General features: G+C 39.2%; 1 protein-coding gene across 10 annotated transcripts in view; it reads right to left on the bottom strand.

Moving 5' to 3' along the window:
• Nucleotides 1–12514, bottom strand: part of LOC129705702 (serine/threonine-protein kinase BRSK2) — a 702405-nt gene that overhangs the window by 47569 nt on the left and 642322 nt on the right. For 6 of the 10 annotated variants that reach the window (XM_055649415.1, XM_055649413.1, XM_055649418.1 and 3 more), the window contains 3 exons: nt 9841–9964; nt 5198–5378; nt 679–1316 (listed from right to left, as the gene is read on the bottom strand). In XM_055649415.1, the coding sequence (XP_055505390.1) occupies nt 1123–1316; nt 5198–5378; nt 9841–9964 (499 nt within the window). In that variant the 3' untranslated portion in view covers nt 679–1122. Of the gene's footprint in view, nt 1–678; nt 1317–5197; nt 5379–9840; nt 9965–12514 lie in introns of those variants that run through there. The other 4 variants (XM_055649416.1, XM_055649414.1, XM_055649422.1 and 1 more) reach the window with 1 other exon arrangement.

A 12514-nucleotide genomic window follows, 5' to 3' on the forward strand; every position in this document is an offset into this window, starting at 1 on the left:
AGGCTATAAAATGCCAATGTATACCACCAAATTTTTGCTGTATTTCAAACATATCCATAAATGATTTTAGCTGCAGGACTAATGATTGAAATGCATAACCTGGAGACACAGAATGTGTTCAAAATGACATCATTGTGAATGCAATGTTTTCACATGTTTCCAGTTGGTTAAAATGAAAAATGGTCCCAATGACCCCCCCCAATTTAGAACTATTACTAGGATTTCAAACCATAATTGTTTTTTGGAGTTAGGACTTAATAGTTCAGCACCACTGCAGCGATCACCACCCTTTGTTTATCTGCTTGGTTGGGTGTAGGAGATGGCTAAGCTTTCATTTGCTGTGTGCACCTTAAATAGCTAAGATATATTATTCCATTATTTGTGCGCTGTAGTGATCTGCACAGTTAATACTGTTTCCGAAATTATGTTCCATGCTACTTCATTATCTATTAGGTTTAAACAGTGGTGACCCAGCCTCCCAATGTGGCCTGGGATTTCTCCTGGGATTTCCTTTTCCCAGTGGAGCCTGATCCCCACTAATTGATCAGCCATGATCACGTTGAATGGTGGTGCTGGCTCGAAGGACCGAATGGCCTACTCCTGCAGCTATTGTCTATTGACCTTATGCTCTCATTCACTGGTCTGTAGCTATTTCTCACTTTCCTCATTGAGTATGGTGCAGTGCTGCTGTGGCTCACTCCAGTATATTGTCCTTTTGGTGCATAGGATATCTTACCTTATGTTTGAAATAATATTGTTTTCCATCCAGGAGCAAATCCTTTTATTTTGTTTTTCATTTTTTTGAAGTTGATAAAACTCGTGTAACTTGTAACACAACTTCAAAGAAAAACATTTTACTCTTAAAAGGTGCAATGTCGTTCACAGTTTGTAATAAGCTTTTTGTTGCACTGGCCCAAAGTGTAACATTGATGTCATCAAATTCAGTTGTGTAAAAATAGTTAGCACAACAGAAAATTTGGTAATTATGCAAAGTTCTGCAAATTGCAGGGTAAAAACCTGACAAAAGCCAAACTTCTTATTCCATTAATTTTACAAAGAGATTACCAGGATATTAAAGAGTTGATTATTTGAGTGTTAACACTCAGAGATCTAAATGGCATGTCATGATGGAAATAGTGAAATCACCTTCGGATTGTTTTTCATAAGCATATAAGATGGCATCAATTTAGCACATTTTTCATTTTGCAAGAAAACGTAATATTTACCAGACAACTGTTGCACGGAAGGCTGGTCATGTGTACTTAGCAACTGGACCTGAATTGTTTCCACGACCCTTTTGAACCGACGACTTGGACCTATTAAAAGAACAAAGGTAAAAGGAATGACGCATGTATTCCTTTGTGAGCAATGTAATGTAATTCAATGTAAGCACACAGGCTCATCACATGGACACAGCGTATCGGGTGCATTCCTCCATTTATGTTTTTAGAGCCTGACCACTTACTGAATCTCTGTAAATATTAACCACGCACATTTTCTATCTCAATTTCATTATTTCTACAGTGTAGAAATGAAACAATGAAGACTGAGCAATCATTGCAATGTGGAGCTTTCCCAGAAAAATAATGTAGCAAACATCAGCTCACTTTTGATTTATGTTTTCCTTCGTTTCTCCTGGGATTTCCTTTCCCCAGTGGAAGGCTGGTCCATGCTGATTAACTGCTTAAATTCAGTCATAGGTTGATAGAGTAGTGAAACAGGCCCTTTGGCCCAGCTCATTCATGATGATCAAGATGCCCCATCTAAGCTAGTCCCATTTGCTAGCGTATGGCTCATATTTTTCCAATCCTTTCCTATCTATGTACCTGTCTAAGAAACTTTTAATTTTTTTACTTCAGTTTTAGTTTATAGAGATGCAGCGTGGAAACAGGCCCTTCAGCCCACTGAGCCAGTGCCAACCGAGGATCACCCACACACTAGTTCAATCCTACACACTGGGGATATTTTACAAAAGCCAATTAGCCTACAAACCTGCACATCTTTGGAGTGTGGGGGAAAACCGGAGCACCTGAAGAAAACCCACGCGGTCACAGGGAGAACATACAAACTTCATACAAACAGTACCAGTAGTCAGGATTGAACACAGGTGACTGGTGCTGTAAGGCAGCAGCTCTATCACTGCACCACTGTGCCACCCAACTATAGTTCCTTCCTCAACATCTTTCTTTGTGTGTGGGTCTGGAAAGTGTAAGGCACCAGGTTATTAGAAAATGGAGATCACATCACATTAACACCCACATGTCTCCTCACAAATGCCTAGCCCACATCCCCCATTCTCTTCCCCAAATACACTCTCTCAAAGATGGCTACAAGGGAGCAAAAGACGCTTGTTCTAAAGAGTGACTTTTATTTCCTTGAGGACCAGGGATGCTCTGGTTATTGACATGAAAGATAATGCTGGCCAAATGAAATCAATTAAATTAGATCAACTTGGCAATTAAACACATGATTTTCTGGCCTGTGTGCTGCCTGCCTCCGAATCTTTAACGTGCCATTGATGTAACATTTCTAAAGTGTATCGCTGGCAATTTTAGCTGTTTCTGGGACGCAATTGAATACAAATTGATTGGTGAGAGTGGCAGGAGATGGCTGCTTTTTCTGGAGGTTCCCCACATAATATTAAACATGGGTCTTAACTGCTTAATTACAAGGCGTTGGAAGATCTTGAGCACAAACTTGACTGATATTTAAAATTCAATTTAGTTAATTGAGCATGTACTTCCTTCAGTGGTCCATTGGACACAGCATGACACAGTGTCTGATCGCTCAGCCAGAGCACAAGAAATGTTGATCAATGGGAGAATTAGAGACCTCTTATGGAGGGGTTGGTGGAACTGTTGGTGCAGTTTTACAAAAAAAGATACAAAGTGCTGGAGTAGCTCAGTGGGTCAGGCAGCATCTCTGGAGAACATGGATAGGTGATATTTTGGCCCCAACCTGAAACATTACCCATCGATGTTCTCCAGAGATGCTGCCTGACCCTCAGTTACTCCTAGACTTTGGGCCTTTTTTTCCAAGTTTATCCAAACTCGGCATAATTATTATCCTCTAACCTAGCCAGCAGCTTGGACAAGCATTCCTGAACTTTGCTTTTCTGCTTTCTTTGATAGCTAGGGACCTATTTAATATACGTTGTTGGGCTTGATAATAATTCACTGAGAAATGTTATCAGCGAACTTGTGGAAAATGGAAGATGGTTGACTGAAAAGCCATGACAAGTTCAGTGATCCAGAAGAAGCCAAAGAAGTTGACTCCTGTTCAAAGTGATGTTAATGTAGGGACAAAATATGGAACCTGACTGGTGGTATGCCATAGGTTATTGGCTGCCAATGATTACTCCACGCCTGGATTTCTAATTAATAATGTAACTCTGAAGTACTTTGTAATTGTCTTTCTCTTTTAACTTAAAACTAAGATGCTATGACACAAATTGCACCATGAGTCATTTAGCACAAACATATCATTTGCAAGTGATGGTGCTTTTAAAATGCTGCTTCCTCTTCCCCAGGAGTGAAGTTAGTGCCACGTTAATGAAAGGCTGTCAGACACTAATGATTACCTGTGGAGTCCTTTATTGTGCAGTGAATTTAATTTTACAATTCACAATTTTCTCTTCACCAATCACTGAGCTGCTGTCTTTGGGTTTAGTTTGAACTAACTGTCATTCTGAATGCAGTCAGGTCAGAGATTTTTTTGCTGGTAATGGTTCTTAAAATAGATTTTCTTTTAAAACGCAAGCATTTCGTAATGCCTCTCTTGACTTAAAGAGAATTGGATCAGGCAGGGTTCAGGGTGGGCATTGAATTTATGCAAAATGAAAATTAATTTGTAATTATGCTTCATTGAACACATAACACTGGCAAAATATGAAAGTATCTGTGCTAGCAATGGGAAGAGAGACCAATCGAGTATCAATCACACCCAGTCAATATCAAAATATATTTTGATTGTGTCTCTAATACAAATACAATCATATCAGGTATTAATTTTGCTGGACGGTGGCAAAGAATTATGCTCATATTGATACACGTCATTCTATCAAGTACCAAAATCTAAGAAAAGCTCCCCTGTTGCAAATCTGAACGTGTACTTTTTACTCCACCGACATTTAAAGGGAAGTCTATGGAAATTTGAATTTCATTAATTGTTCACAAATTATATATCATAAATTATAATGATTTGGCATCGAAAGGCCATTGATCAATCTGCAGCCTGCCAAACATTTATAATTCACTGCCTTCCCACCACCACGCTCCCCCTCAAACCTCCCACCCTTAGCTGCTAATAATGAAAAATACTGCAGATCTATAGGTAGATTTTCCTTACTGGAAGTGTAGTGTCTTTTATACTCATCTAAAATTTAACAAAGCTACAAATCATAATCTGTCAACAGCAGCAGTGATTGCTCATCAGTGTTACATTTAAATGGCCCGTTCCAAAAAAAAAAAAATGTTCTCATGGCCTCTGATAATTTTACAATTAATTGACATGTTAATCAATTTATTTCACTTTTCTGTTCCTGTTCATATTTTGTATTCTGCTCAAATAATGACCCTGTCACAGTACATTTCAGAGAAAGAAAGTATATACATTTAAAATTTGGGCAGCGATTACTAATTTATTTTTCAGCTCTTAATGCCAAATGAAGTTCAATGCATTGTTGTACAGGCATAATTTAATTCAGAATGTCATAATATACAACATAATGTGAGTAATTCACGAGAACAGAACTAACTACAGCTACTTATTAAAAGCTGCAAAAGGCTAAACAATCATAATGTGAAAAGAAGCTCAAGGTGTTTTTTGAAACCAGGATTGATTTTTATAACTACAATTAAATTATTTAAAAAATGAAGAATCAATATTTCATTTTTAGAATATTAGAATTCAATTCTTATGTTTTACATCTGTGGAATTCCTTCAGATCTGTATTCTGCCATCAAAGTTTTCTTTCCCCACTTGAATTCAATAAGCATGTCCTATCTGTTCCTGTGTCTGCAATACTATAATAAATCATGCATGACCTAAAGAGACACAGAACGCAATATTACTCAGAAATGAAATATTATGCATAGGTTCCAGTGATAATCCGAGTGTATTCAAAAGGCCTGCCTACTTCCCTTCCAGTCATTAATAAGGTTTTAGTTACTCCCATTACCCTTGTTGTTGCTGTTACCTGACAGCAGTGTGAAGGTGACAGAATAAATCCCATTCTCCTTCCGTGCCTCACTGCCTTCTGTGTAAGTGATGTCCACCTGGAATTTAACTGGCTTCTGGAACACAGCTGGTCCCCCAGTGGATTTGTACTCTGCTCGGAAACTTGTCTGAGACATGACACTGTGACTTAGGCTGGGGATCTGCAATTTAGAAAATGAACAAAGCATTTGTTATTAACGGAGAAATGGGCTTGAATTTCTTTAAGAAACATCGGTATTATACAATGGGGAGTTAGATATTTCAGTCAAGGTCACGGATATAATCTTTTTAGAAATGTTTGAAATAAATTAATCCTTTCCTGACGGCAAAATAGAGAAATTAGCATTTATTTTCATTATATAACGAGGAAGTAAAAGTGACCTTCATCAGCATCTTGCAGATGAATTATATACAGCTTTACAACTCCCTCTGCTACTATCACAGCACAATTGAAATTAAAGGCCCTGTCCCACTTGGGCATAATTTGCGTGTAATTTACGTGACATCATTTACGCGTCACGACGCGCGAGTCGTATCATGCACGTGATGCGCGCATTACGCGCGCTTGGTGCGTGGTGACGTAGGCAATGACGCGCAAATGACGCCCAAGTGGGACAGGCACTTTAGAGAACAGTGGGGACATCGTTTGAGCCATCATGCCTGATAAGGCTGAGTATTTAACTAAACCAGTTCCCCTGAAGAGCATCAGGTTAAAACATGCAAAAAAGTTTTGGTCACCCTGTCCACCCACTGGATGTAAATAATACCTATAAGTTGATGTATGCATATGTTAGGTGTGGACTACGGAATGAGTGGGCAAGTTTAGCAATAGTATTCTCTGAGGTGAAGTCATCTGTGTTCAGGTATATTACGTTTTAAAGCAATTTTTCTGAACATTGTGACCTGTAGAGCCAGAAAGTGGTCATTATTCAGATCAACAACTTTTATTGTTAGACTAATATATAGTTTGTACTCTTTCATTACTCTCCGTTCTGCAAAGTCTAAGATGCTTTTGTGATGTGAGCGAACTGGAGCACTACATAAAGTTAGAGGCAGTGATCTCTAACAAAATATATGTACACTGCATCAAACTTGAGACGAAGTAAGAAATATTTCGATATATCTCCAAGATTGTATAAAAGACTTTAAGGTTACACCCGGCTGGTTGACGAAGAAGGGCTTCTACATGCTAGTGAAGAAGGAAAAATCTGGCTGGGATGGAGACTGCAGGAAATGCAGCCTCTTCACTCACTGGTCATTAGGTCAAATTGCATTGGTTTGGAACTGCTGTCTAACTGCAATGCAAGTGTCAAAGGGTTCTGGATTTCCATGTAGATGGCAGTGCATCTAACATGCTGTATTGCTGGATTCCGTACCAAACCTTGGAGTGATTCACCATCATGCTGAGCTAAGGAGCTGAACACATATCTAAACTGGGCTCTCAGCATCTACCGCAGCCTCATTTATTTAATGGGGTCAGCTATCTTCATCAAATCAGTAATCTCGTTTGACCTTTTTGAATAATATTCAAAAATATATTTTAATTTATTTCAACCATTTCTGCCTCCAATCATCTGAGGTAGCAAATAAGAGTAGAAGAAACCTTTGATCACTTGTGTGTTGAAGATCACATTGCTATCTGGGGGGCTGCAGCCTTTGGATGCAATACCTAAAGCTCACTGAAAACGCACGGGTTGCTCTGCCTTCTGTAACAGCTGTATCAATGACATCTCTGAGACAATACATAACGGCTACATAAGGTTTATGCATTGACTGGAATATTGCCACAAGTTAATATAAGGTTTGGGGGTGTATTATAGGTGATCAAATTATGCAAACCTTTCTTGAGAGATATGAAACAATTGGAAACTGGTTTATTTTATATTGAGAAATTAAATATTGCATTGGATATTAGCATTTAAATATGGTTTATTTTTAGGAGACCATTCTGATTAATGTGTACAACAGAAAATAGTCTAAGGTGAAATTGTAATAAGTCAACACTGTGCTGCAATCTCTCTGTTCCATGACTGGCCAGGTTCCAGACTGGCTACATGTACCTCATTAATAAGCTAAGCATGATAATAATCAGTTCATTCTAATAATTAATTGGTGTGTCAGGCACTTATCATAGCAAGCAGTGAATTCATTGGGGATATGCAGTGACTTTCCTTACAAGAACTGTCTGCAAAGACCTGTTGCCCCTTACAGTTATACAAAATGTATGAGCACTCAACTGGAATTGGGGTTAGGATCAAATCCTGAATGAGGCGTGATGGAGGTGGACAAGATATTTATTAAAGATGTAGAAGGGGAGGACAAATGGGGTAAGGAAGGACAAATAGGACAGGTGGGAGATAGGTGCAGAGGTGAAAGTAGTTGGTGGGAGGTGAAAATGAGGTAATAGGGAGATTAAGGAAATACGAGGTGAATGGACAATGAGGGGGATGAGGGTAAATAACAGAGGGTCAGGATGAGGAGCAATTCAGTACTTTCCTTAACTGGCTTGCACTCTTCCCAACACTTACTGGCCACCTTTTATTTGTAACATTTGCTGCTCCCTATGATAAAAGAGACACTTGATGACTCAATTTTCCTTTGGGAGGACCAGACGCAGGCCCAGGCTGGTACTCCCAAAGCCCCAAAACGGCTGAAGGTTGGAGAAGGTTGGAGAGGAACCTGCATTGTCCAAGTGGTCTGTTAATGCAAATGATGCAAGTGCAGTTCTGCTGATGCACATGCCCTAACTCTCTCACACACACATGCTGCTGTGTTATTTCATGCATTCTTCTTTCTTTCTTCTTCTTCTTCTCCTCTTCAAGCAGTCTCTTGACATTCTGTGTTTCCTGAGGCCAAGATGCACGAAGGACAGATTGTGTTAAATGTAGGACAAGTGGAGCTCGAGCAGAAGGACGACTCCATTGCCTATACATGGCCTCCATGTGCTTCTAATCGATAAACAAAGAGGTTGGTGTCTTTCTGGATGCTTTTCTATCAATCTGTGTTGGCTAGGGTCAATGATGACCATGAAACAGTGACTTGGAGAAAGCCTGTTTCAGGTGTCGGCTGCCAGACATGCAAACAATGGGAGCAGGTAGGTTCTACTGCAGTTGTACAGGGTATTGGTGAGACCACACCTGGAGTAATGTGTACAGTTTTGGTCTCCAAATCTGAGGAAAGACATTCTTGCCATGGAGGGAGTACAGAGAAGGTTCACCAGACTGATTCCTGGGATGTCAGGACTTTCATATGAAGAAAGACTGGATAGACTCGGCTTGTACTCGCTAGAATTTAGAAGATTGAGGGGGGAATCTTATAGAAACTTACAAAATTCTTAAGGGGTTGGACAGGCTAGATGCAGGAAGATTGTTCCCAATGTTGGGGAAGTCCAGGACAAGGGGTCACAGTTTAAGGATAAAGGGGAAATCCTTTAGGACCGAGATGAGAAAAACATTTTTCACACAGAGTGTGGTGAATCTCTGGAACTCTCTGCCACAGAAGGTAGTTGAGGCCAGTTCATTGGCTATATTTAAGAGGGAGTTAGATGTGGCCCTTGTGGCTAAAGGGATCAGGGGGTATGGAGGGAAGGCAGGTACAGGATACTGAGTTGGATGATCAGCCATGATCATATTGAATGGCCGTGCAGGCTCGAAGGGCCGAATGGCCTACTCCTGCGCCTATTTTCTATGTTTCTATGTTTCCATGTCTCACCCACACCCTGCCATCACCTAACGCAGCTGGTAGAGCATGATCAGAGCCTCAAAACTGCAACTATTACCCTGGAAGAGGGGAGTGATCTTGATGTTGGAGGATTTAGTGGAGATGGTGTTGGTAGTATTTCACGAGTTCTTGGAAATGTCTTTTGTAAGTTATCCTTGTCTCTGATCCATACAGGAGTATGGAGTGTTCTGTGATTTCTAAATCTTCCATGGAGATGGCAAAACTGTCCAACTTTTGTCCATCGTAACAAGAGCTTTGTGTACACTTTGCACTTTTGGTGAAACGTCAAATAGATGCAATATAGACTCTAGTCTGAAATATCTGTTCTATTGTGAACAGATAAGTACCCGACTTGGAGAAGCACATGCCCACCTTTGGCAAATTAGTGGAGCAATGGAGAGAAGCTCTTGGGAAACACTCACCTTTTACATGGCCCATCCTGCAGATAAATAAGCAGTGATATGTCAATGCCAAGAGCTACACCTCCCAGTTCCTCTTTGTCACAGACTATCATGACTTGGAAATATATTACTGGCTTCATTGTTTTTCAGCCAAAATCTAACAGCTATGGAGAATTAACTTGATCAGCTGGACTTCAGTAGCTTTTTGAAGGGTTGCCACCATCATATATGAAAATAAATATCATCCTTAAGTCAGATTGCAGATGAGAGGTAAATATGGTTTGTTTTTAGAAAATAATTGGTCACATATGGTAATCTAGCATCAGTAGTTGAACATCATGTATCTATACTTTCTCAAATTTTGGCCATACGGCATTTATTAAAAATATATATATATTTTAAATACCCAACTTCATCAAGATAACATCCATTTCACTGGTTGTAATAATTTAAAAAAAGTCAAAGAATTCCCCTTATATATTCAACATGAATTGATACTTACTGAGAGAAATGCATGGACAATGTCGGCCTTAATGGAACTCAATGGCTTGTCCTTGATCACCACAAATATCTGTTCCTCTTTGTCCAGGTTGATGAAGTTACCAAACCATGATTTTTTGGCAAGTCTAAGAAGAAGCAAATATTTTTATCCCAGGTTTCTGAAGCATTCACCGTCATTCATTATTTCAGTTGATCTACCAGTGGTGCATGTTTCACCGAAAGGGTTAACACGAAAAATCAATATATCTGATGGCTCAGTAAGTTACTGGACCAGAAAAGGAAGAGCTGTCAGTTTAGAACAATTCTTCAATATTCTTGCTAATGATTCAGATCAGAATTTGCCATAATTATCATGGTATCAAAAAAAATTCCCCATGGAACCAGGGAAACTTTGAAGTTTGTTCTCTTGTAAAGCCATAAGGAATATTGAAATATTGAATGTCCATAAAATACAGCTTCAAGGCCACAATACGATAAAGACTGCAGAAATATCAAATACAACTGGGCAGCTAAAGGACAACTTTGTCAATAGCTTCATGTGATCCAGTCTTTTGTGGAGTGAGTCAACAGCACCATGTGATTTGAGGAAAAAACAAGTTATAATGGAAATTTCTTAACTTTTCAAGGTCCAACTTTTAATTGCCATTACTACACTGGCAAGGAGGAGTGGATCGATCTTACTCAGTAGGATTATAAAAACTAATCTTCCAGTCGTTATTTCCAGTTTCATTGAAATTTAAGTGATTGTAAATGCAAAGAAGTGTCTTATACAAATTGTAGCTTTCCATTCTTACAATCTGAACTATCCATTCTTACTATCCGAACTGAACTGGTAAAACCTGTGTCTTCTCTTCGCGAGCCAGCTCTCGTCTTCCCCGATCACACCCTCTCATATCGCTTTGTTCAATGTAAGTCGCGCCCATCTACGTATGAAAATCCCACCCCCAAGCATTCAAAACGATACAGCTAGAAATATCAAGACAAAATACTATAATATACTAACTGTAACTAACTTAAGCATAAATGGCTCCTACAAAAGCTCAGTTTGCAACAATATGGAATTAGTTTACATTTACAAACCATTCTTCCAATGCCTTTATTCCAACCAAGCTCATCTCCACACTCATGGAACTTGGAAGTCAGCAATCCTCTCTGCAACTATATCTTCGACTTCCTGACCAACAGCCCCCACAATCAGTGAGGATAGATGACAAATCATTCTCTAGAATTATTCTCAACTCCTTATACAATCACAAATGTGTAGCCAAATACCAATCCAACTCAATGTACAAGTTTGCAGATGACACCACTGTAGTGGGCCGGATATCCAATGGTGACAACGCACAGAAAAGAGATTGGAAACCTTATTGTCTATTCCCCTTTAAACTCACTGGGATCCAGATTCAATGCTCCCTTTAAATTCACCAGGGCTCCTTTTCTACACTCCATTAAAACACTCTGGAGCTAGGTCCTATGCTCTTTTAAAATCCATCAGTCTCACTTACATGAGGACTCTGCAATCCCAAAGGCTTGTCTTGCGTGCATTTATGAAGAGAAGAAATACACAGAGAAAGACTTCTCTTCCATCCATTTCTGCACTGTCATTCATCTGTGACATTGGTTCACATTTTCTCTCTCATTTAGCCTGAATTTCGATGATGCACGACAGCTCTACAATATTTACATTCCTTTGTATTCTCACTCTCGAAACTCCCTCATTTCATACATTTTGTTCATTTTCATTTTCTCTAATTGTCCCCACTGACCCAATGACTGTGACAACTTCAGCCTAAAACGTCAACTCCGTTTCCCTTTCCACAGAATCTCTCTGACCTAAGGTGTTTCCAATATTTTATGTTTTTACGAAGGTTCTAATTAATCCAAACTCATCATTACAAAGGATTAAAATAATTTTATTTTATAATTTTCAAATAGTTTAAATAATGCCATTGCAACAAATAAAGTTGTGCTCCATTACAAGTGAGAAACTGGCTGGAAATATGGAAATTTAAGAGAATAAGTGGGTTTATGATTTTTTGCTTAACTGCTCATAGACCAACAATGGGCAGAAACCTCTGACTCATTGTTTGATAGTCAGCTGACAGTCACCGGCACTTTGCATGCCACTCAGCAAATCTTAACCAACATTGCTAAATCATACACCATACTTATCTCAACACTACATTCTGAATGTCACATTCTGTGTGCTAATGACACCAGCTTAAAGGCACCGTTACCCAAACAAATACATTTTCAACTTCACAGGTGATGCCTGACACCTGAATTACTTTTTATTCTTTCTTATACAACAGCAATGAGTGTCTATTGTAAATGTCAAATTAAAGCCACTATGCTAAGTAACTGCCTGAGAAGATAATTATTATGGTAAATTGACATTTATATCAATAAAACACAATATGACATTCTTTACAGGACTCTTATTAATATTCAAAATTCTGACCCATCTTGGTGTGCTCCAGACATTTTCAATCAACTTACAGATTACTAACCCCTGAAGGATATGTGCGAAAATGGTACTATCGAGGACTGGAGGCTGGGAGAGGGGGGTGTGGTGGCAGGGAAGAAGGAGGAGGGAACAAGTAGAGAATGCCAGACAGTGCAACTGAATACCCAGGAGTGGTACATGCTGCTCCTCTGTGACGGGAATTCTGAGG

Source organism: Leucoraja erinacea, chromosome 18 (assembly GCF_028641065.1).
Source record: "Leucoraja erinacea ecotype New England chromosome 18, Leri_hhj_1, whole genome shotgun sequence".
Lineage (NCBI taxonomy): Eukaryota > Metazoa > Chordata > Chondrichthyes > Rajiformes > Rajidae > Leucoraja > Leucoraja erinaceus.